The sequence below is a fragment of the Scophthalmus maximus genome, chromosome 1, assembly GCF_022379125.1.
Source record: "Scophthalmus maximus strain ysfricsl-2021 chromosome 1, ASM2237912v1, whole genome shotgun sequence".
In the NCBI taxonomy this organism is placed as follows: Eukaryota; Metazoa; Chordata; class Actinopteri; order Pleuronectiformes; family Scophthalmidae; genus Scophthalmus; species Scophthalmus maximus.
The window spans coordinates 12,480,674-12,506,879 of NC_061515.1; the positions used below are offsets into that span (position 1 = coordinate 12,480,674).

The 26,206-nt window shown below is 42.0% G+C and overlaps 1 protein-coding gene and 1 long non-coding RNA gene across 3 annotated transcripts in view; one reads left to right on the top strand and one right to left on the bottom strand.

Annotated features, from left to right (window-relative positions):
• efna3b (ephrin-A3b) overlaps window positions 1–11,933 on the top strand; it is a 52,504-nt gene extending 40,571 nt beyond the window's left edge. For both annotated transcript variants that reach the window (XM_035639154.1, XM_035639163.1), the window contains exons 3-6: window positions 3,146–3,438; window positions 4,727–4,792; window positions 5,805–5,882; window positions 11,519–11,933. In XM_035639154.1, coding sequence (XP_035495047.1) covers window positions 3,146–3,438; window positions 4,727–4,792; window positions 5,805–5,882; window positions 11,519–11,637 — 556 coding nt within the window. In that variant the 3' untranslated portion in view covers window positions 11,638–11,933. The remainder of the gene's footprint in view (window positions 1–3,145; window positions 3,439–4,726; window positions 4,793–5,804; window positions 5,883–11,518) is intronic.
• Window positions 11,934–12,895: 962 nt separating this feature from the next.
• LOC118313606 lies at window positions 12,896–15,411 on the bottom strand. Its single transcript, XR_004794490.2, has 3 exons — window positions 15,224–15,411; window positions 13,625–13,731; window positions 12,896–13,085 (listed from the first exon to the last, which is right to left on the bottom strand). It is a non-coding gene; the product is annotated as an uncharacterized LOC118313606 (long non-coding RNA).
• Between the last annotated feature and the right edge of the window lie 10,795 nt (window positions 15,412–26,206).

A 26,206-nucleotide genomic window follows, 5' to 3' on the forward strand; every position in this document is an offset into this window, starting at 1 on the left:
ACTGACTTGTGGGATGTGTTGTGAGGAGCTGTTGAATTGGACTGTATAATATTTGTTAAAACATATCAACATATGCAGGAGCTACAATTTTAGGAAGTCTCGTCTAGCTTTTGCAATCCAGCAAAACAAAAACAAAAGCTCTGACACATTGAGGGTGTAAGTCTAAATTTACAGTAAAAATAGGGATATTTCTCACTTTTTGTTCTAGGTGTCACTTAGGCCAAGACTCTGGTTTATACAAAGTTACCAGTCTAACAGAGGGTCACTTGATTCAATGTGGATCTGTGTCTCACTGTGTGGAACTGATAATGGGTCATTTTTTCCTCTATTCACACAATATGAAAATTGAACAACATTATTCTTGACTTAAAGTGAAGCACCCACATGCTTTATTTCAATTAAATTGTTCTGTTCGGTATTATTACCATGTGACTGCAGTGACTTGGTACCAATGATGGGAACAGCAGTTTAAAATAGTTTGCACGAAAACTATTGTATTGGATTACATTATGTTGAGCAGAGTTTAGTTTTTTGGCCACACGCAGCACAATGTGATGCATTATACACACAGAACTTGGTCAACTGGCACAGATGGAAATCATGACTCATAATATAAATCCTCACTTATGCGCAGAGCGATAGTTTGCAGCCAGTTCTGGCTTCATGCATGCGGCCCGCAAAATGTTTTTTGAGGGCCAGGGGATTTCACATGTCCAACAGCACTGTGGCCACTCTGCCAAAATAACAGCTCAGCCCAGTGCTGGACTTGTCGGCTTGTCTCAAACACAGATTCATTTTTGTTTCTACCACCCGTGCAAACCTCTGCACATTAATGCAAAGCTGTTGGTAAGCCACAGAGGCACCTAAGGAGCATTAAGTTTGATGCAACCTCTCCCAAATTACAAAATCATTGACACACATGAATGAGAGGTATGATTTTAAATAGTAGTTTAACTCACTCTGCCATTGCGTGTTTTTCCGATTATCCACATTCCTTTAACTCAAGTTTGTTGGTGTGGTCATATTTATTTTCAACAGTCAAGAATTCTGGTGCCACTTTTTCATGATTGTGGATTTTAATCATTTCAAATTGAGGGGTAATCATCCTTTTTTTGTTTTTGTTTGTATGTTTGAATTTCTGTGTCAGAGACACGCCCCTTAAATATCTCATGCTGTCAAATATAAAAGGCTGGCAGAGAAGGTGACAGGCTTTTATGTTGCACACACAAATGCTTGTTCACAGTCAAAAAAACCCCCACAGCAGGTGTACGTGCACACATACACATACAAATAAGACACTTACACAGCGGGAATCCTAAAGCCAGCTTTTACCTTTGAGAAGTGATTTGCTTTCAGATTACTCAAGATGCTCCGAGTTGCCCTCCCCCTCATTTTTCTCTCTTTCTTTTATCCCTTCATCTTGGAGATTGTGCTTTTCTTAGGTGGCGTAAAACTCCCCAACTGCCTCTTTTTTTTCCTGTCTGCTCCGTTTTGGCTCTCACTGCTCTTTTACTCAATTTGCATTCACGCCTCCCCGGTGGAACCAAACTCATCCCTCACTTGGGTTCTCTCTCTCTCTCTCTCTCTCTCTCTCTCTCTCTCTCTCTCTCTCGCATTCACCATAAATGTAGTTCCCTTGAAGCATTTTACAATTGTTTTCTACCAAAAATTCCAAAAGAAGTAAATCTCCTCTGCAGGCAAGTAAATGATGTAATGAGAGGAGAGGAATGGAGAGGAGAGGCGAACGAGAGTAAAGGATGTTAAACAATTAATCTTGCGTTCATGTTGCTCTGAAAGAAAAAAGGGAAGAGGAAGAAATGGAGATCAGGGGGGAAGAAAAAGACAAATTCAGTAATGATTTGAAGAGAGTGGTGAGAAATAATGGAGAGAGGGAGACGGATGTGAACAGTGTTTCGATCTTCATTTAATAATTGAATAATAATCTCCCTGGAGACATGACCTAGAACTGGCAAAGAGGGAAAGAGGAAGCATCAGGCTTAGGGTGACACATTGCTGCCCCCTTGTGATTTTATGGTGTCACCACTAAAACGTGTGTGTGTGTGTGTGTGTGTGTGTGTGTGTGTGTGCGTGTGTGTGTGTGTGTGTGTGTGCGTGCGTGCGTGCGTGCGTGTGTGTGTGCGCGTGCGTGCGTGTGTGTGCGCGCCTAGCGTGCACGTGCTCATTGACGTGTGTATGATTTACAACTGCAACCTGTCTCTGTCACACAGATAGGGGCCCGTGTCTGTGATGGGGAGAAAGAGAGGGCTTTTGGGTGTCAGGAAAGAATCTATTTCACTTTGTCACACAAACTACACACACATACAAACACACACACACACACACACACACAAATACACACCTCAGACACAGAATCAGACCTTATCTTCCTGTCAAGCTGGGTCTTTTTTAGGGCTGACACTGATATATGAGCTTTGGCGGGGGAGGAACGTGGCCAGGACGTTGATGGCTGACGTGAGTGCAACGTTACGCTCAGGTTGATGTACGAGCACTGGGGTTAGGGGACAATGCTACACTGATACCAGGAGCAGGAGCTGTGGCCCTGGGGCCCTGAGCCCGTACTGAAGAGTCAGCTCCGCATTCTCTGCATGCAGCAGCCCTGCAGCCACAAACGCACACACACACACACACACACACACACACACACACACACACACACACACACACACACACATACACACACACACACACACACACACACACACACACACATATCACCTGCTATGTGTGTGTGTAATTAATAACTTGATATCTCTCAAACAAAGATCAGTTTGACCCTCGGTGCACATTCAAGCAGAAAGCATCTGAAACACAACGTTGAGGCTTTACAGTGATTGTTGTGTAAATGCCAAAACGTGTGTGTGTGTGTGTGTGTGTGTGTGTGTGTGTGTGTGTGAGCTATTGGAGAAGTCATTGTGTATAATAAGTGTGCAGTACTAACAACATCTTTGGAATTTTGGACGACAGTACTTTTAAATACAGTATAAAAATAATGCTTTGGATTTTAAAAATGTGGGAAAATGCAATAATATTCCTGTCAACATGAAATAAGATTTTTTTTTTTTTTAAATGAATATCAGTCTACTTTGTAATTATATTAATTCCAGCCATGTTTGTGTGTTTCCAGTCTGCGCAGGGAGGGCTACACAATGCAGGTGAACGTCAACGACTACCTGGACATCTACTGCCCTCATTATAACGACAGCCAGCGCATGGTTGGCACCGGCGAGCAGTACGTCCTCTACATGGTCAGTTACCGTGGCTACAGGAACTGCGACCCCCAGCTGGGCTTCAAGCGGTGGGAATGTAACCGGCCTCATGCCCCCCATGCCCCCATCAAGTTTTCGGAGAAGTTCCAGCGCTACAGCGCCTTCTCGCTGGGCTACGAGTTCCACGTTGGACAGGAGTACTATTACATCTGTGAGTGGAATCAAACCAGTAACTAACATCATGTCAATACATATTTAAACTTTGTGTATATATTATGCACTCTTATGTCCCCTGGAAATGGATGATTCATTATTCTTTTCTATAAGGAAGATATTATTGAGACTAGAAGCATGATCTTCTGTATATTAAACATGTTTTTGGTTGTTTATGTTAAATGGATTTAGCCAAAGTTTGTCCTCAGGTGATTTCTGGGTAACAAATTGATGCTTCACATCGAATCATATCACCCTGCAGTCAGACAGGCTCATCCATTTTGTTGATTGCTAATCAAATTAACTCACAACGTGCCAGAGTGACACTGTATAAATAATGAACTTTTAGATTGTCATAAAACGACTTAATAAACAAATATTTCAGGGCCAAAGACAAATATCTGCCTAAACCAAATGGCTGTATAATGGGTGCTATACTCATTTAACCTACATTTTCTTGATGGACGATGTCGCTAGTAAGCCGTTTAGTTCTGCTGCACCAAAATCAGAAAGCTGCACAGAGCTCAGTACTAACTGTGGTGCTTGTTTTGTTCTCTACTGGCCTTAAAAAAACTCATTTTATCAGTTATGTTCATACACCCAATTAAATATGCTCCTCAAGCTAAAAAATCTAATATATTAGAGCTTGACTGATATGACTCCAATACTGTTTTTTATTAGCACATTGCAAACATAATGGTGTATATTCTGGCTGATGAAAAAAATGATATTTCAACTGTAAAATACCCTGCTCATTATTTATCTTTATCGCAAAAACAAAAAAGGGATCCAAATTGTTTGTATTATCTGTTTATGTAAAAAAAAACAAAAAAAAACTCCCTGACATCGATACCAGCATCATCTCAAAGATCAACAATCCATCTGGCTATAATGTATGCGGTATGTGATGTAAGGTCAGATTCAGTGTTTGAATAAATAGATTGCCTGCTGCTGAACATTCCAGTTGCTCTCGAGGAAGTGTGGAGTATACGTGACCGAGTTGCGTGTTCAACAGCTGCTCAGGACGATCACACCCCTGTACAAACTGTTCACTCTGCAACATCTGTGTCGTAGTGTCCGGTGTCCCCCGGGGACGGACACACGAGTGTCATGTGGACATTTTTTTAACCCCTTCCTCTCGCAGTTTTATCAGCCACATTCTGGGCTTTAAAACTGTCCACAGCGTTCGGTGAATTGCAGCCAAAGTTTACAACGGTTACAACAAGTCACGCGGGAATGAATACAGGTCCGCGTGTCGTTGATCCGTTGTGCATTTTGTTTCACAGCCACGCCCACCCATCACCACGGCCGCAGCTGTCTGAGACTACGGGTGTACGTCTGCTGCTCCACGGGTACGTCTCTCACTTTGTGTGTGTGTGTGTGTGTGCGCGCACACGTGTTTGTCGTTCTACCCATTGCTCTGCCCATCTGGTTCCTACAAACCCCACTCAAACACACACACACACACATTCACACACCAGCTGCATACAGATGCATAAACAATCTAAGTACAGTCTAAAAGATGCAGAGCTAATAATACTCCTGCTGAGATTTCCCTGCAGCACTTTCACTGACAGAACAGAACCTTCCTTGCTCCCCTGTTTCTTCCCCTTTACTGTGTCGCTCCTTTTCTCTTCTTCCTTCTACAGCAGCAGAGAGGAGAAGCTCCAGTTTTGAAAATACCCTTATCCCTCCTCTCCTTTCCTCTCCTCTCCTCTCCTCCATCGCTCCCTCTCTCCCTGTCAGAATCCATTTATTCTGTGTGCGGTCAGTGGGTGGCTATGTATATGTAGTGTTAACCTCTCACTCGCCCTCCTGCCATCCTTCAATCTCTTGACCCTCTTTCACACTCACTCACACACACAATACACACACACACACACACACACACACACACACACACACACACACACATGCACACAGAGTCTTTGATCCCTGGCCCTATCCTGTCCTTTTAACTTCCACAGCCCCATAGTGTTAACCTCTCCTCCCTCTTTCACCCCCCCACTCCAATGCTCTCTATCCTTTTTCACACACTCGCCTCTGTTCAGTTTGATCTCCCTCTCCTCTCTCTCTCTCTCTCTCTCTCTCTCTCTCTCTCTCTGGGCTGCTGGTGATGTTATGCCTTGTCAGACGGTCGCTCTGGGGGGGATTTTTCTCTTTTGTTTTTGGAACCCTTACACTATTGCCTTGCCGCTCTTTGGCACATTTCTCTCAAGATGTCAAGTTGGATGTAATTAAAATCCTTTGGGTTGCAGCAGTGGTTTAGCCTCTTGCTCCCTCCCTCTCCTCCTCCCTCCTTTTCTGTCTCACTCAGTTTCTACTCACTCTCTCTCTCTCTCTCTCTCTCTCTCTCTCTATCAGCCTCTGATGTGGATGATGATCCAGAACCCACAGAACCAGACTACACACTTAGACCAGGCCTAAAAATCGATGATATTGGTGAGTCACACACACACACACTCACTTAAACTTCAAACACACATGAAGGTGAGTAAGCGTGAATCTATCCGGCCTGTCTGGAGTCACACAAACAAAGACAGACTCAGTCTCAAAGTGTGAAAATCATGATTCTAACCCTATTGAAATTAAAGGATGTTTTTTTGTTTTCTCAATATCCACAAATCCCACAAGACAATTTTCCAACTTCCCTTCCCTGTCTTTGGCAAAAGCCCACTGGTCACAAATGCTCCTTATTGTTTAATTTGAAAGCAAACGATAAACAGCCATGGATTAATACATATTTGGTAATAAGCAGCAGCGCCTCATGTTCATATTAATGAAAGTTAATGTCACCAAATGCCGGAGGAATATGGAATCTTTCAAATTTAAGGTCAGCAAATTAGTAAATGGCACCTGCTATTATTAATTAATTCATTATAAGGTATAATTTCTTGGTAAGTAATGGCTTAATCCTACAAAAATATGTTTCTTTCATATATGGAGACCTTAAAAAGTAAATACTATATTTGCATCCTCAACCAAATGCTTATCCATATCCTAAGCACTCTCCTCGACTGTCCAACTCTCTTCTCCAATCATATAGTCAGGGCATCCTGAATCTAGCCTGACAGGCGGAACCCAACGCAACAAATCACCTCAACTGAGAACAGTTATGTTTATGACAATATTCTTGTATTTATTAAAAATATATATGAATTAATTCAGGAAAGGAAAGGCTTGTTTGGATTTCTTAAGTACTCGTTGTTTGTCGTTATGTCGCTGCTGTCAGGATAACTCAACGTGTGCAATCATGCGAATCAATCTGTTTGGCCGGAAACTGTAATAAATTTGGCCGCGATTTATGGGAGAATCTGAGCAATAAGTTGTAAATAATAATAATTTACAGACTTCAGGATCATCTCTGTGGTGTCTCTTTTCAGTGTTATGGCAACGCAGCGCAGCAGCACAATAGCAACATGTACATGTATAGCTTGCCTGGCCTTGCTAACTGCCACTGCCATTGTGCAATCAGTCACATGGGTATCAATCAGCATCCTGTTTAGTTTTCACAATCTTATCCAAGGTAGCCTGTAAAAAAATGCCACTGTGTTGTCGTTAATATGTGTGCACGTGCACACGTGACTATGTGTGCATGTGTAATAAATCAGTCTGTTCTCATAACTGTCATAAGAAAACTCATCGCTGGCTGTAGTGAATGGCCGCAGGTCGTATGAGTATGTTGAGATACCTCTCCTTTTACTTTTTTCTTTCCTTCCCTCCATCGTTCTTTCATCTGGTCTCCTTTCTCCATGCCCTCCTCATTCTCCCACCCTTTAATTCCCATCCTCCATTTTTTTCCTCCCAGAGCGCAAGTAGGAACGCAGTGGAGGGGAAAGCCACCAAAACTCAGTGTATTCACCTTTTGATGTGTGAAATTGAGTTTTGGCCTCTTTTACATCCCTTTTTTTTTTTTTTTAAATGATATCAACTTTGTGATTTTATGCAATGCATTCTGCCATCACAGCGATGCAAACTATAGTTAAAAAAGAATAATAAGAATAGAATAAATAATTGTATTTCAAATTTAGATTGCGTTTGCTTGTTCCTGTTTTTTTAACAGTACTTTTGTTTGCCACTATATCACTGAGTCATACATATTCTCACCACGTACACTCACCACTTACTCTATCCTTCCTTTTCAGCAGATACATGTAAACGCTTAGTAAATGCAAAGGATGCTCATTACTGGAACATGAAAGACACACATAAAATCACATGCAGCACTCAACTAATTACAAGGCACATACGAGAAGAGCGAAGATAATTTCCACTGAAGAACAGTTGTTTTTAATTTACTTGAACAGATGAGGCTAAGAGTAGAAGGAAATTCTGTTAATATTTAGTGAATGGCTGACACAATAGCCGAGCACAAATCACCGCAGCTCCTGTGGGTCATTTTCACCTGTAGTGCCGTGCTGCCAATTAAATTAATTGGATAACGCAAGTGGTGCGAGAGGAAGTGAGGAAATCAGCAGGGAGCTGGGAAATGAACTGAAAACAAAGAAGCAGTACAGTTTCCTATTCCCCCTGCCCTCCCTCAGTCCTCTCGAACGCCGATTAGACTCATCGCATCATAGTTTTAATTACTGTTGTTCAAAATTCACATCAGCACATTCGCACAACCAGCTCGGATCAAATCGGCCTGATCACCACGTCTGGACATGTTGAACTGAGCTGAATTTTGCAGAGTCACATTGTAAAACACCCCTCCACCCCCTATATCACTCCTCACAGTTTATTTCCTGGGCGCTGCCCCTTTCAATCAGCGTCTACGGCTCAACAGTGGTTCCCTCCTGAATACGGCCTCTAGTATTAGATTTCATTTAGATCTCATTTACAACATGGAATGGTGCGAGCAGCTCCCCACGCAGCCATGTGATTACTGATGGCTTTCGGTGGGAGGATATTCATTTACCAGCCCCGTTGGCTCAGGTTACCGCATCTGACGATCAGGCCGGGCCATTAGTGGGGTAATCCGAAGCTTTTTCCTTTAATGGGCCTTATTGTGGCAATTACCACTCCTTTAAGCGATAGTGTGTTTGGTGTACTTTGCCAGCGACATCAGTTTGGACGTCAGTGGTGGAAAACGCACACACACAAGTTGAAAAGAACTCCGTCACCTCTGTTTTTATAACAATTGTGGAAACAGCTGGGTTTTTTTTATTCAATCAATTGAAAAAAAGCCATATAAAGGCCTGTGAATCATATGAATCAGATTCCTTGCATCAAACACTTGACTGATTTGCATGTGCTAATTTGATGCCACCTGCTAATAGAGGCTGTTAAATCGCGGTTAAAGGAAGATTTATATCCGTCAGTGGTAATTGCTATTCTATTTTTTTTTTAGTATTGCTCATAGATAAATCTCTCCTAAATGAGTTGTCTCCCTCATGCTTATTGGGAATGTAACAGTAGATCACCATTTTTCATAAATATTAGACGATTTGCATTATGACGTTAAAAAATGGATCATGGAATCAACTTAATCTCATAATTTATATCTTCAAATTTGAATGCTTCTGTTCTCTTACTGCCAGAGGCTGTAATTAAAATTATTTATACACAAACACTGAAGTGTCTCAGCTGATGTTTTTCTCAAATCAGGTCAGATATTTAAAAAACAGCTGATATTTATTTGTCCTTGGTTTGGAAACCAATGCTTGCGCAACTCCATACAGTTTGTCTGGTTTTAAAAGGAGAACGTCTCGGCCTCTGTTAACTGTCTGTGGCTCTGGGCCTTTGTTAAAAGACATGGGTGTTAATCAGTCAGGGGGGCGTCTGATGAAATAAGCTGTTGTATGACTTTTGAACATTCTCATTTTAAGTCGTGTCTCTGCGTGGCTACATAGAAGCACAGTGCTACTCCACTGGAATTACCTTTCAATGAGGACGTTCTAATCCGGGAAAACCACATGATGACTTGATTACTTCAAGGACGATTATCACCTATTTGAATCAACACTTCACTGACAGTGTCAACAACAATTACAGATAATTATTTCCGTATTTAAGTATTTAGTACAGGAGTTCTTGGGTACAGTGAGGTTTTTTAATTTTAAGGTCACCAATTATATAACTATGTAACATAAAATAGCTTATTTGATAACAAAAGATAATTCATTTCCCATATTTGATATTCTACATGTCGATCATATTTCAACTCAGACAGAAACCACTTTAATTGATGGCAACTGACAAAAACACACACGCATATCATGTTACATGTCCACCACATACATGAGCACAAAACACAGTTTATACATCTTGATGCAGTTGCCCCTTATTCAGTGTAATACAGAAGAGTATTCAGGCCAGCATAAGAAAAAAATTATCAGAGGAGAATATATTTTTTACGTTTTGCATTTCGAAAAATAAACTGGAAAATTTCACGATGAAAGTCAAACTTTCAAGAATGCAACTATTAACGTTAGTGCATATGAAGGCCTCCTCAACATGCCTTGTGTAGATGAGTTGGTGAAATTGTTCTCCAGAATCAGTTTTAGTGTTCTGCTTTAGTGTAGTAATCAGTGTTGTCTCTTTGAAGAGATTGTGCTGAAAACCTTTTGTTTTCAGAAGGAGAAACCACGCAAGCTTAGAAAGATGGAACACTGGCACCTAGCACAGCTGTCAGTCACTTTATTCAAGTTGACTTTACTATTCTCAATAATTCTTATAATTCCCCAAATAAATACTTTTACTTTTTATACCTTGCCCTAATACTCTTCTGTAGTGTAACGCCTTAGACTGAAAAGAAGTACAGTACACTGCACACAGACACAGACTGAGATACTCTCATAAACAGAACATCAGTCTGAGACTTAGATATCTCCTTGTTTTTAACAACTTGGCATTCAGGTTCATTGACGCCTCCGGGTGTCTGAGCTTCCTAATCATCAGGTGGATGCAGCCTGTTTTTCTGCTCCTAAATTTGGAGCAGAAAAAAATCTGAACATGTCAGAGGGTCAAGAAGTACGCAGCCCGCCCCCCCGTCCCCCCACCCGCTGCACAAACACTGTGCCAAAAATTGACACTAATAATTACATGTTTATCTGTCACACTTTAGCAAGCGACGGCGGCTACGTGTAGGCGTGTAATGAACCAGTTGCGTGAGATTCTCCGCAGTCGGCCGTTTGTATCTTCAAAACCACATTCCTCTTGTCTGCCGGTGCCAAAGTAACGCAGTGTCCTGACCCCTCCGCCGCATGCCTGGTTGCAGAGCGGTCAAAGCATTTAACCTAAGCTCCGTCGCAGCATAGACCTCATTAGATCACCCAGCAGAGCATACCGGAGGAGGCCATCTCCAAAACCAGGTGTCAGCCAGTCATTACTCGGCTGTCTGACCCACAGAGCAGCTTGAAATATTCTGGTACTGTACAGGGTGCTGAGTGGAAACACTGAGAACACCCTGACTTCACCTGGACCAGTAGATCCTAATCATCAACTGACTTCAGTACAGACAGAAAATTGGGCCTCTGTCTGGTCTCCAGCCTCATTAATCAGGTGACTACAGAGGGTGTGTCTGGCCGCACGCGTGTCTCATAAGTGTTGGCATGCAGCGAACTGTCTGGTGTTTTCTCACATCGACTAGACATCAATGTACCAAAACTATTTTAGGACACCGCCAGGTGCTCATGCAGCTCGACTTGGGGGGGGGGGGGGGGGGGGGTTACAGTATATACAGTGTTTGTGTATGTCGGAGTACGGAAGAGTGTGTGAGTGTGACTGGGAATGTGTCACTTTATTAGAACAATGAGCTCTGATAACAGCTGCAGTCTGTTGTGTTGTCTCTGGAACAGACTAACCACATTCTCAGTGGGAGCGTGACTGTCTGTGCTGATCGCTGCCTTTTTTTTCAGGCAGGCTGTTTCACTCGAACCAGTTTGACCACGTTTTAGAAAACAGTTGTGTAACAAGATTACAGACCCAATAAGTAGTAGCTCAGAAAACAAATCTTTTAAATCTCAATATCTTTTTTTCCTTTCAAGGTTAGAGAAAGTGAAGTGAAATTCTCAGGTCCCGGTGTGATGATTTAAAACTAAGACATCACTCTCCCTTGTTGTTTCCCCTCTGTCCAGATGAATTTAACCCCTTTGTTCCCAAGCTGGAGAAGAGCGTCAGTGGAAGCAGTCCATCCAGGGATCGCCTTCTCCTCACCGTGACGATGCTACTCCTGGCTGTTCTCTTCATCTCCTAGCAACGACCATCCCATTCCCATCAGCGTCACCATGCCAGCTAGCCTTGGGAGGCTGCACCGTTTCAGCGGGTGGGAGAGGAAGGGGGGCTTCGGGAGAGGAGAGTGAAGATCACAAAAAAGCAGAAAGCAAGAGGAGCAAGACTCTGAAAGGAGAGTTTTCAAGCGTCAGAGTGTGATTGTGTGTGTGTATGTGTGTGTGTTTGATGGAGTGTGGTTTTGGTGGAGTTGAAAGACCTTCGGGCGCCTGGTGACACAGACTGAACTGTATGTTTCATTAAAGTCAGTCTGTGCACACAGATGAAGGTTTGGTAGACTGCATGTGTGTGTGTGTGTGTGTGTGTGTGTGTGTGTGTGTCTGAGTTTGTGAGTGTGTGAGAGTGTGTGTGTGTGTCTGAGTTTGTGAGTGTGTGTGTGTGTGTGTGTGTGTGTGTGTGTGTGTGTGTGTGTGTGTGTGTGTGTGTGTGTGTCTGTGTGTCTAGGTGTGTTTGTGTGTGTGTGTGTGTGTGTGTGTGTGTCTGAGTGTGTTTGTGTGCGTGCGTGCGTGCGTGCGAGCGAGCGAGTGAGTGAGTGAGTGAGTGAGTCTGAGTGTGTCTGTGTGTGTGTGAGTCTGAGTGTGTCTGTGTGTGTGTGAGTCTGAGTGTGTCTGTGTGTGTGTCTGAACAGGCCAGAGGTTGAGCTTGTTGAATCATGCACACCACGCAAGCATTTATACACCTGGGGAGGGGTTCGGCCTGAAACCCTTAATAAAAAGAAGGAAAGGCGAGGTATCAAATCCGCCCACCCAATTGAAAAACATTCGAAGATTTTACCCTGGATCTGATTGGCTAAAACACTTCCTTATGGCTAGTTGCCATAGTTTCCTGCAGCAAGACTTAAACTGAACTCAAATGAATTGTATCAAATAGATTTCAGCAGAATTGAACTGAAATTGCCTTCTTTTTTTTTTTTTTTTTGGATGTTATTGTTACTGTTAATCTTGCTGATGCTGGGATCTTGTCCCAGTCCACAGAGGGGGGAAAAAAATAACCTGCAGATGAACTGCGTTGATTCTGAGTAGCAAACTCTTCAAAGTAGGTGATAGTTCAAACACACCCCGGACTCCAGACAACAGTGTTTTAGTTTCCATCTCCACTCTGCTGTGTCATCCTGTGTTCACCATCATCGTCTCCATAAGGCAGCAGGACTGGACGGGATCTGGAGGAAATAAAGAGCATTTCAACGATGAACGTCGTTTGGGGGGGGGGGGGGGGGGGGGGGGGTGAACTTAGATGTGCCATTGACACAGAAACGGCAAGGATGTATTGATGTTATAAGTTGCTGTGTTACTTTACTGTCTTTGAAGTACTTGTTTGTCCTCCGTCATCTCCGAAGTTAACTAAAGCACACGATGGCTACAGAGCAGCCATGGATACTCTCAGCAATACGTCCTCTTCTCAACCGACTGTGGGCTATTTAGAGGAAGGGGAGCAGGGAGGAGGGACGAAGGAATAAGAACAGTCACTGACACGAGCATCGAAGCACACAGGTCCATGAAGACGCTCTCCACTGGTCCCTTGTCGGTGTAGCAGTCTGCTCTACCAAGCTCATCACTGTAAACTCATTCGTCAGTTGCCACATGTTAACAGTTTTCTGTTACTGTACAAGTCTGTGTGCGTGTGCCTGGGACAGAAAAACATGGAGGAGTGTGCCATGTGCGAGTGTTAGAGAGCGAGTGAGAATATTTTAAATGGTACTAACAGCCTGAAAATACATCAACATACTGTACATTGTTTAAATATGAAAATGCAAAATATAAAAAAAAATCTAAACACAAATAAAGCAACTAGTAATACATACAAACCAAGTGCTTTGGTTGGAAGGTCCGGCAATTCAAAATTCAAACAACTGCATCATTCGGTTGCTTAAAGAGTAGTGTTTCCATAGCAACTAGCACCTTATTCACCATGGTTACCCTGCCAATGATGGACTCTAGTAGGGCATGGCTTACCATTGTAGCTGATAACAATGATGAAGGTGATGATGGTTACAATGATGGACTGCGAGCCAACCGTTGACCGAACAGGTCACACGGCGCCACATGACGCGTTCAAGTACCTGTGTAAATGTCAAAATGGACACAGAATGGAATTCCGATGTCTTGAAAAAATTGCCGAGGTGAAATGTGATGTATGCATTTTTTTACAAACTTGAAGATCAGTTTTCTTTGTGGTTTTATCTTCTTTCTTTCTTTTTAGCATTATTTTTGTTCTGGTGTAAAATTGGTTACCCTGAGGGGGAAGATGGGGGTTTCAAAGTTGGAAAACTTGTGGGTTGAGCCATACGTAAACCTGGGCTGCACTCTGTGAATCTCTGTGCCATCAGGGATTGTTCAGATTTAAAGTTAGATAATTTGATAGGGTTTAGATTCTGGAAATATATGTTATTCTGATAAGAATAACCCTAATGACGTCACTGGGGTTATATTAGGCTTGACTTGTGTCTTGGACTCTTAAAGGAAACCTGTGTTACAAATGAGGACCATGATGTTCCCAAAAAGATTTGAGCATATACCAAGCAGAGATGGACCAAGAGTCGATGTTATCAGGTTGCATCATTGGAATTGTAGGATTCAGCATTTGTGGAAGTAGGAACATGTACTACAGACCAAAACCCGGGATTTGTTGGCCCGTATTACCAATTTTGATAATTTTGCATAATTTTTTGTCTGTTTCTTGTTAGATTTACGGGAGTGCCATATAAATCGATCGATCAGTTTACAGGATACACATGTCTGGTCCAGGACGGGGTCATTTACGTTTTAAAGTCATGAGCAAGTCCAGTAAAGGACATCCAAAGAGCAAAACCACACGTTATTTCACTTTCATAGAGTGAATGTGTTGGCTCTTTTTGCCCTAACGTGAGCATCTTTCTACGTAAACAAACGGGGATCCCGTAGCTTTGGAACGCAGTGGACACTTTGTGAACCAGTCCACGTGTATGTATGGCTCTTGGTGGAGGGTGATGGGAGAGGTTGGGGTTCTGGTGAGAAGGGGGAGGGTTTGAAGAGCTGTACGAGAGGGTCAATCACTCTTCAAGAAGTTGCACTTAAGAACTTAGACACGAGAGTAAGTAAGAAAGAGTGTGTGTGTGTGTGTGTGTGCGTGTGCGCATCTGAATGTGTGTATTTGACAGGGAGAAGAATCTGAGATCATTTCTGTTACTTTGGCTACTTCATGGATGTGTGCAGGAGCTTTAGCATGAGGTGCTGTCTGTCTAAGTGTGTACTGGTGTCAGTGTGTGTACATGTGAGTGAGTCGGTGAAGGAGCAGCCAAGTGAGCAACAGGCTTTTTTTCCCTGCTCTTTCCTTTGTGTGTTTGTGTGTGTGTGTGTGTGTGTGTGTCTGTGTGTGCGAGAGAGTGTGACCGATTGTTGTCCGGTAAAACAACAAAAGCATTTAATAGTGTTGGAAACAACAATTTACAATCATGTTTACCTTTGACTGGAATGACTTTAAATGAACTTGAAAATAAACTGTAAACTGAACAAACCATAACAGAGGTTATAACAATGATCATGATAACAAAATAATAAGCTTACAAATCTTACTTTTAACAAGATGTGTGTTCGGCTCTTTATTCGCCTCCCTTTCTTTCGCCCTCCCTGCCCTGTCTGCCTTTGAGCATGTGAGGAAAAAAAAAAGGCAATAAACATGGAGCTAATCCAAGACAACAGATGGAGCGGTTGCAGGAAAGGTTTTAAGTGGTATTCAGCTCTCTGTAGATAATGTTGTTTGGGAGCTCACAGATGTGATTTTCCATATCAAAGCTGGTGTGGCGACGCTTTGGCTCTGCAGTAATACCTTTACACGCTCCGATTAGGGGAGATAAGCACTTCAATCACCAGCCCAACATCTGAATGACAATGGGACAGTCCAGCGGCGTGTACCTGTATGTCTGCACCGGCTGATGGAGGGATAAAGCCGCGGCTGATGTCAGAGCAAAGTCAGACTCATTGTCTGTGATCTTATGCGACAGGTCTTTGTCACACATTCGGTACATATTCTCCACCGACTGAACGGACAGGAAAATAAAGAAGACGGACAGATAGAGGTCAGGAGAAACAGCTGGACGGTCAAAAGTCGGTCGATGATTTGTCCGGGCATCAATAAAATGCTGCTCGATAGTTGGGTTTTAGAAGTGAGGCATTACATTTTCATCAACATTATTAAATGTCTAAGTTTATACTCTGGACAAAATGTACTTCTTTAGGTGTCAACTCACCAACCCAAGTCCAATAGTGACCACAAAAACATGAGTGTTTATAATTTACCCAGCCATCCCCTAAGCATAAACCACTCTGTTGACCATCTGTTTGTTCAAGTACACATCTGTTCATCAGTTTACTCAGTTCATCTGTTGGTCGATCGACTATATCCCGATTGTGTGTTCAGCAGGTCAAGCTCCAAACTTCTTTGGTTTGATTGGTTTCCTTTTACCTTTTCTGATAGTGAATAGCATGCATATCGAATGTGGGACAAAAACGATTTCAGGGTGTTAAAATGCACTTTAGGAAAATGGGGCTTTGAAAATATGTTCTTTTTTTCCTAATTCCCTGACATTAGATATTATCCATATTCACACATCTTCATTTATCTTGTCATTTTTTCATCTGGCACAGAGGTATTGGGTTGCATTGCCTGCTTTGTCATCAGTGCAGTGAATTTGGTATAGAGCAAACTGTTGTTCTTACCAACTTGTGGATGAAATGTTTCAAATTAGATCCATTAGTAACATTCGCATCACCAGCTTATGATCCAGGCAGTGATTCACAACATTTGAAAAGTGGTTCGATGGATGAATAACATAACTGACTCCACCCAACAAACCATATTGTGCCAAAATTAAGTCTGCTTTCCGAGAATCACCCTGACTCACTTTAGGGTGACTTCAAATTCCCAGATATTTCTGTCAAAATTCTAAAAGTCAAAACACCCCCTCCCCTATCAATATCTGGTCATTATATTCTTCATGAAGCTCACTGCTGTTGCTGGGGAACTAACAGCTATATAGGGTCAGAATCATGAAAACTGTTTATTTTCACGGGGTGGGGTGCACGACCCAAACTTAAAATATTAAACAAGCCAGTTAAATAAAGGAGTTCAGATTTTGCCGCATACACATTCTAAGGAAACTTCTAATAATTCGTGGGCATCATAAATCAGAGACTCCCTGTAAATCCATGCTGCAGGAGCAGATGCTGACCACTTGGTGCCGCTGTTCGGTCACAGCCACCGCTTCAATGAGCAGAGGTGCTGTGACCCAGTGCCCCTGCCTGGTAATCCTCTATATGATCACATAAATCTATTAAAGCCACAGCGGCCATTGTGTAACTGGAGTCATTGGGATAAAACCATTCAGATTTATATTTACAGAATTATGATATAACTGTTTCTCTGCAGCATGTTGAAGCAGGTGAGTTCGTGGAGATGGTTCGTTTTTTTTTTTACTCCCCAAAGGCAAGAACGTGTCTGTGGAGGGCCAAGGACTGTACGCTCGCAGACACACTGAACTCTCACGGTGACAAAATATGCAAGGGCCATCCATCCGCGGCTTCGGCAAATGACTGTTCAAACTCGAGGTCTTCCAGTCACTGGCATGAAGGCAGCTTTTCTGTCTGCATTCGTTTATCACAATGAGTCAGGCTGAAGGGAACATTCGTGCCTTCTCTGATTGTGTTTGCTTTTCCGAGAAGCTGGTGTTATGCATGGGCTAACTTGTAAATATGAGCTGTTTCCAATAGGCTTTTTCTACCAATATCTAAAACACACAAACACAATCACAATGTTTTGTCCCCTTGTAAGGACCTCTGCTGTTACAATTGACCCACCATTACTTTGGCGAGTGACATTTTGTATGAGAATGAGAATAATGGCCCGTGCTACACTAGTTGTAATAAACTGTAGTTTTATTTCTCAACCTCCCTTCACCCATCCACCTACAACACACATATGTATGTATCCCACTGTGTTGCCCCACACTCTGCTCCCCATGCTCCCTCAGTCACTTCCGTGTGATGAGTCCTGTGACTGGTGCAGTGGGCAAGGGAAGCCCTCCTACTCGGCCTATGGTTCCTGTTTACAGAACATGCTCCCTGCCATGTGAACGTCATTCATGTCATTGATGAGCCTTGAATAATTTATTCTAATCTGCGCAAGGGATCATTGCACTGAACATAAGGGGCGACTGCGTCAACATGTATGCACGTGGTGTATGTAACATGTGTGTGTGTGTGTGTGTGTGTGTGTGTGTGTCAGAGCCACAGAAGGTGAAACCTTGCTGACTCAACAATGTCACGTTGTGGCGACTGGGTCCAAATTCGGAAAACTTTCTCATCCAACTGCTCAGTCATCAAGTGTGCATGCTGATAAACCTCAGATGTGGTTGAATAAGCGACTGATGGAGAAAAAAAAAAAGCCTGAAAGGTGAAAGGTGAAAGCCTTGAGGTTAAAGCGATACGGCATTTTCATATGAATACATTTCTGCTTTTCTTTTCCATATTCTATCAACTCTTAACCTGTTCGAGAAATAAATAAATATTTTCACGTTTAATTTTCCCATATAACATGAGCTGATTTGTCTTTGTGTATGGAAAAAGGCAGCAGTTCAAGAGTAATAAGGAATAATCAATGATTATGAATGATAACAGCCACCATGTCTGCGCAGACCTTGAAAAGATATGTAAAAACAAATGTAATCTGCAACACAAAAAAATCCAAAGAAAAGGAAAATGATGCAGAATTGCAGCTTTTCGGCTTCTTAAACCTTACTGCAGTCAATATCTGTCTTGACATTACTGGATTTAGGATTTGGCTCTCATTTTACAGAATTAGTTATATATATTTATAAGGTTTTAAAGTTTGCAGACATCTTCCATGTAGCACTGTGAGCAGAACAACAGTGTGACATGTGAACAGCCCACGAGCTTCACGACGGAGAGTTCAGACAACCAGACGTCTGATTCCATTCATTTGTCATGAGGCGAAATATATTTTTTACTTTGAAATACCAAGATTTTTTCATGGGAATTCTGGGGTTTTGAGTGAGTCCATCTCTAGAGACGAAAACAAACACACACACACACACACACAAACACATAAAGAAGAAGCTATTTTGTCTGCATCTTCAAGGAGATAGCGACACATTCGCTGTCTCCACATCATCAGACACATCACTGTGATTTCTACTACACAGTGACTATCTTTCACCAACCATATTTAAGGCTTTGATGAGATTTTACTTCAGTATTGAACCTTCTACATCTATCTCACCCTCACCGCAGCTTTCTTGTTTGTACATTTTTCCTTCAACACAATATCTTATCCGTCACATGGATGCAATGTGCTTGGCCCCATCATTCCCCGTTTCCTCCTCCTCCCCCTGAACGGCTGCTCTGACGCTGTCAGTCGCCCCCCAGATTTATGCTTTTGGTGTTAGTCACTGCCTGGCTTTCCCCTCGTCCTCTCATCACATGTCCCCCTCTCCTCTATGTTTAGCACTAATCCTCTATTTCTGAGACAGCATCTGTACAGCCCTGACAGATGGGAGGGTTATATTTACTCCGTCTCTCTGTCTGACAAATACACATCCACGTACTTTGGCGCTGTTCAAAAATTAAACACACACAGGTTGAAAGATACATTTTTCAAACTCTTGAGACCTTCAACTCATACAGTTCACCGTGTATACAGTACGATGCACCATTACATACTGTATGCGCTAGCCCAAGGGTAGTTTAATGTTACTCGATTATTAGAGACGCCGGTGTTGTGTATGACTGTGCACAGTTGTGTGATTTCAATGCACCAACGTTAAAGAGTGTTTGCACTTGTCCTTAAGTGTGTGTGCGTGTGGATGTGTGTCATTCTGTGCATTACAATTGATCTTAGGGTCAGAATGAGGTATCCCATAGAGACTAATGGATTTAGATCTAATTGATTAATCAGCGCGATGAAGCTGCGTGGTTTAACTTTACCTCTACCCAGCCATGTCCTGGTTTCTTATCCTTTAATCATCAGATTATCTGCCCTAAGATTACCGGTATGACGGTCTCTAGTCTTTATTCTGGAGTTTGTGAATTACTGACGACAACAACAAATTGTTCTTCCTGCTTAGGTGACACAATGAGGGGAAGAGTCCACATAACATGTTGTACCTGTCACATATGACGTCTGTATCTTTTCTTGTGTGTGTGTGTGTGTGTGTGTGTGTGTGTGTGTGTGTGTTTGTAATTGTTGCTTCCATTACAAGTGATCAGAATCTATTTGACAGCACAGTCTGTGGTCCTAATGTAAACACCCTCCACCCACAAAAAGTTATTATACCAAAGTACCAAACTTGCACGTCAACAAATACAGTTCCGTGACAACTGAGCAAACTCCACTGACTCATGAAGACCATGTCATATGGCTGAAAATACCAGAAAAAGTGAGTAAGAAGTTGGGATTGTTCTATCCAAACACGATTTTCAAAGTTAAGAATGAACTTTTATGCTGAGGTTATTAGTGTTTACTGCTGTTGGAGATTTACCTGTGTAATTGTTGTTGTTGGTGAACACTGCAGTACAACAGGCCTATAGTTTCAACTGGGATCAGTTGAGCAACAATTGCAAAACATTTATTTTCAATGTTCAAGTCAAACCCAATACCTGTAATTGATCCATAAAAAACTACAAATTAGACCTTCAACTAACACAATACAAGGAACACATGGATTGTTGAGGTGTGTACAGCAAACTTCTCAAAGTTCTTCTGTTTTCTGCAACACACTAGCAATATTCTGATTCAGTAATAATAACCCACACATGACACTGGCACCATTAAATGACGCGTGGTAAGTGTGACGAGCCTGTCTGAATCAATTCTGTCGTCCAAAGACATGACACGCATGCACGCAGAAGTTCACATATGTATCACACAAACACTGACACACACACACACACACACACACACAGGGCTGCCATCTGTTTGGACATATTGTGTCTTACATGTGCTCGTGAGATCGTGGTGCATTTCCTGGTGGTGCACACCTGCAGCACACGTGCCTACATACAGCACCCAGTGTGGCCACTGTTCCATAATCCATGTGTATACGTGTTTATTCACACCACATATTTATTCACCTCACAATCCAAATGTCAGGTCAGATCAGGATGACAGAAATAATTCTCTGATACATGAGTCAGTGCAGATGCTCTCCAGCATGGGACAAATCTGTGACTGTGTGCTTCCCTGTAGGCTGGTTTATTTAGCACAGTAAATTTAATTTCCTTATCTGCAAAGAAAAGTGTCGATACATTTTGATGTAACCAGTGATGATGGTGTAAAAAGGTGAGGAAAGTGCAGAATATGTTGCCTTAAAGCAATAGGTCAGTGTTTAATGCCAAACAGTCACGTTTTGGGTGGCGTATCACTTTAAGCTACCACAGAGAACATTTTTCTCTCAGTGAATTTCTGTGAATCCACATCTGCAGCAGTCCCCACAGAATCCGGTTCTCCATGTCCTTTTTATTCATTTAAATGTGAGGAGCAAAATAAAAATCTAAATGTTCTACTGTACTTGTTGTTTGGCCAAAGTTGAGCTTTAAAAATCCATGGGGTTCACATGAGTGCCAGCTCACTAAAGTGGTGGATAATGGGCCATGGGGCATATGGTGTGTCGACTAACTGCTGTTTTGTCCCTAGATTTCCTCTTAATCTCTCATATGCCTCATTTGGACTTCTCTACTTCTCTGTCCTGTTTAAAAGGTTTTTTCACCCCATTTCCTCTTTTATCCGAGGCCCTCAAATGCCTAGCGACTTTGAAACAAACGTCTGGCCAACACACACACACACACACACAGACACACACATACACACACACGTGCTTGAACTGATAAGCACGACTGAAGCTGTAAGCACGTTGCAACTTGCTGAGTTCTGTTTTGGCCAGATGCAGGAATTAATAAGAAAAAGTAGCAGGCTCAGTCCACAGTTAGTGTTACAGACTCAGCTCTCAAAGGAGCTCAGTGATACACTGACCAATGTAGTCTGTGTCCTGACATTTAATAAATTGATTTTCTGTCACGTTTTATCAGATGTTTGAAATTACTTCTAAATAAATAAATAAAAATCTGACTTTGATTTGCAGCAACTCCAAGTTGAGATTCTTAGAGCTGCTGTTCTTGTGTCTTACGTTTGCCTTATTTTACAGTGATTAAGTCACTTGAAACTTTGAGCTTTGAATTTATAATCAAGTTGTAATGTGTATGTGTTATGTCGGAGGTGGAATGACATCATCCTGTACCGTCTAATTGGAAAATACGTGCACAAGCGCAGGCTGAAGATGTGACTAAACTGAAAATCACTCATTTAGCATTAACGTTACCCGAGAGGTATTGAAGAATGTAATATGCTTTTAAATGAACCCCAGGTCGTGGGAGTTAATTAAAAAACCTTATCAGTTTCTGCAGGAGGTAGTGATTTCAGGGCACATGCGCTTTTTCTTTCAAAGTTGCTTCAGCAGCTCATTTACTACTCAATCACTCGCTTTCATTCATTCTTAATTCAATCCAGCAACTTAAAAATGAATGAAGATGCTTGTTTGTCGCTTCAGTTTGGAGGAGACGATGCAGAAAGTGTTGCCATCATGCCTGTCATTTGTCATTGTCACCTCGGCTCACCTCGATGTCTGTCTTTCATTTGTCATACGTCTCTTACAGTCTCTTCAAATCGTTATTTTACTGCATCATTTCCTGTTGTTCCTAATGTCTGATCTGCAGTAATAGCGGGGAAAATTGGATCTAAAAATCAATGCATTTTGTTTGAAGCTCAACTGCCAGCGCCACACAACTTCTCCCAGGCTGTAACTTGCATCATTACGATAAAAGTTTCTTTGCATTGCAGGTGACAAACAGGCACTTGAGAGCGAAAAAGAAATGCCAGGAGCTGCTCATTACACATGTACATGTCTGTGCTTATAGTGTTTTTCTTTGTTTGCTCAGTTTGTCTTTGCATGCTTTGTTTGCACTTGGTCGCAGGGAGAGAACGAGGAAAATGTCCTCCCATGACCCGGACGCTCGGGACAGACGGTGCAGTGGCCTAAGATGGTAAAATGAGAGTATCATCCTTCTGGAAGACAAATAACCTCTCACTCTCATTTAGTCAAGACGCGCACTAAACCTCCAAACATCTTCTTATCTCATGTAATTACAAATCCACATTGGCTTAATGTTGCTGGAGCTTTATGTTGAGTTTCTCTAAGCCGTTCTTCTTCCCAGACTATACCCTTTCATTTGTGTGGGGCTATGTTGCCTCAGATCAACTCTCAAATTTCTAAATGTGAAATCTCTTTGGGATTATTATAAAATGTGTTGCACATAATCTGTGCCCTTTGTACCCTCTGAAATTAAGATGTTCCCCGGGGTGAAGATTTTGTCATATGGGGATAAATGGCAGATTTTTCTTTTTTTTGGGGGGGATGATTTTTGAATTATTTCTACAAAAAAAGCTTCAGTTATTTTAAATATATTTTCTTTAATGATCTGCATACATCCAGTGATATGCTTAGCTCATTATCTTCGGTTTCATAACTCATTGTGTGGGCTTTCGCTGCTCTGCCCTGATCTGCCCTGATCTGCTCTGACCCCTGACCTTCACATCAATCAGGTACCAGAAATATACAAACTGTTGTGTTAAGATGACAATTGTATAACACCGCAGTTATTATCATGATGAATCTCTGCCGGTACAGTAACCTCGATAGCCAAAGGTTGCATTCAGGTCACAGCATTTCGTCATACAGAGTGAGCCAATCCCTATCTTGCACTGTCTCATTACATTAATGCGTTGCAAATTAGTGCCACTAACCGAGGTCGACTGTATTAGAGACATTGTTTTTTCAGCACAAATGTGTTAGTGATGAACTGTACATCATACTCACTCATTATCTAATGTATGGATATCTTATCTAACGTTATCTCCCCTTCACAATCTGTCAAACATAACCCTATTCTGATCTTTTGCTCCGAGCAAGGCCTCAGGTCCCTTTATGCTCAGTCTGCAGTACATTTAGTCCCGATGGTTGCTCATCAAATCTAAGTGAACTGTGTTCCAGATTCATCGCTGTAAATCAAAATTTTCATAGCGTCATCAGGTGTAATTATCCTTTTTACAGTCGAGTGGCAATAGATTGGCTTCCCAACAAGCTGCTCTCTAAAAGAAAATGCTCATAACACAGCACTCACAAAAGCACACGATCAATTTTCTGTCTGTGATTGTCATATTTTCTGCTAGGATTATAATGTGGTGGGCGTGTTGAATGCTGTGAGTGAAAAGAATCCCTTCTGACGGTGCTTCCTTTCCGTTCTGGGCTTTGGGGCCGCGTTTTCATGCTGGTCACAAATGGGGGGAAAAATAGCCTGTATACATGATTGAAGCTGCAACTGTGTGAGTATTGTTCTGCCTACACACATGCCATATTGTAAGTGCTGCTTTATGAAAGTATCGTCGCTGCAGTTTCACAATGATTCTTTACCCCTTCTTAGAGATGCCACACATCTGGTGCAGGCAGCAGCACTGTATGGCATATAGGGATACAAAGGCCCTTCAGAATCACACTCTTTTATATATTCTATGCTCGTCTGTTTTACGTTCGCAGACAGTCTTTCTTTCCATCAGCTACACATGTACTGTGCTAGGATATGAGGTAATTCTTGCAAATATTTCTAATCTACAACTGCTGACAGGATATCTGCAAATATTTCCTTTCATATCCATCCAAAAGGCAGAAGCTGAAGGACACGTATTCACTTCTAATCTGCGATCTTTATAATGCACACGTGTTAGCCCTCGGTAATCAAGTTCAGGCTATTGCAAAAAAAGAATACACAAAATGTCATACTATACTGCCACAGCACCAGTTTGCAAAGTGTAAACTTGTCATTATGATGTTAAAACAGTGCGATGGTGATAAAAGCAGCATTCGCTCTTATATTGCTCCCCTATATGCCTTGCTTTCACCGTGTAATTTGCTTGGTCACCGGGAAGTGTTTTTTCTCTGGAAAAAATATTAGGACTCCGGCAGAAAGAACTGCACTACCTATTGCGTTACCAAAACAAAGACGAGAATAACTTTTTCCCGGTATCTAGACCCAGATATGAAACAGCCGACTTGACAAGAACAACTTAAAAACAAACAAAAAAATGATCCTGTTGATGGGAGAACAAAAGCAGGCGAAGAAGGAGCGTGATGAAATAAGAGTGGACCTCGGACGTGTATTCACTCCACGTATGCTGTTTGTCTTCTTTCTACTAGATCAAAAAGTAAAAGTAGTCTTCTTAATTATACTGCCGGATGTTGGCATTGAGTTGGCCATGATGCTAACACTAGGGGCCGGAAAACAAGGTACTGCAGGAGCGTCAGTGTACGTACTTCTTTCTTCTCCTCCGTTATCTCCAAATTGTCATTGACAACCTCCCCAGGAGCTCTGAGGAAAAGTACCGGCGTCCTTACTACTGTCTTGGTACTGTATTGTCTGTATGACGGTGACCAATCAATAATACCACCTGCAACCGCAAGGGGCATGAATGTTTTCTGTTGCTTATTTAAGGGACAGGGGCTCTGGCAGTGACATCCAGGGGTAACTCTGGACTCAGTCACTGGCCCATTTTTGTCCATCATTAACTCAATTCTAAAAAAAACCAACTCAGTCAGTCCTGTAGATGGGATAATTGTGTTGTGTGTTTCATCTGATTAGTTTTCGCATCAACTTAAACAAAGCCATTAATGAAATCCATCATTTTTAATCAAGTACGTTACGTAAAGCACAGGCAGCCAGCAAAATAATGGAATCACATTTCATGTTGCTGCCACTTCACATGGAACTGCACATCTGTTTACAGTGTCAGTCCTCATCTCCGCCTAAAAGCCCGATGATGTGCATCACTACACACAGATAACATGGTGATAAATATTTCAGTGTTTGCAGAAACGTAATTTCAGCTCTCAGAAAGACATGATTTGCCCTCAGGGATGTTGTCTGAGGGGATGCATGTTTATGTTTCGGGTTTTGTATATTCATATCTGTGAATTGGAATGGAATGCAGCCTGAGTTATACCAGACCACGCAGTTAAATGCGATCCAGAATAACAGCCAGCAATAGATTGTATGTCTGTGAGGCATGCAATTTTTTTGTTGATGCGGTGTCAAAGTGGTGTTGAATCTGTTGTTTTAAGGCACTCGTGTTGTGTGGCTGTGTTGTTGTGTTGTCAGTTTGTCTGTTGGTCTACCATTTCAGTGAGAACTGAAACACTGTGGAATCGAGCTGAAAACTCTCAGTTAAATTATACACTGGATTTTTTTACTGACATTCATGATGAATCCTAATAAACCCACAACGTTTCCTGAAGCCAGGGATTTTGTTTTTGTTTTCTAGCGACATTTGTGCCCCGACAGGATGATTTGTAACAACATTAACTATTAAACTAGTGTCATCATCAGGCCCAACATGTGATTCATTAATTTAGTGCATGATCAAATGATTCAAAAAACAAA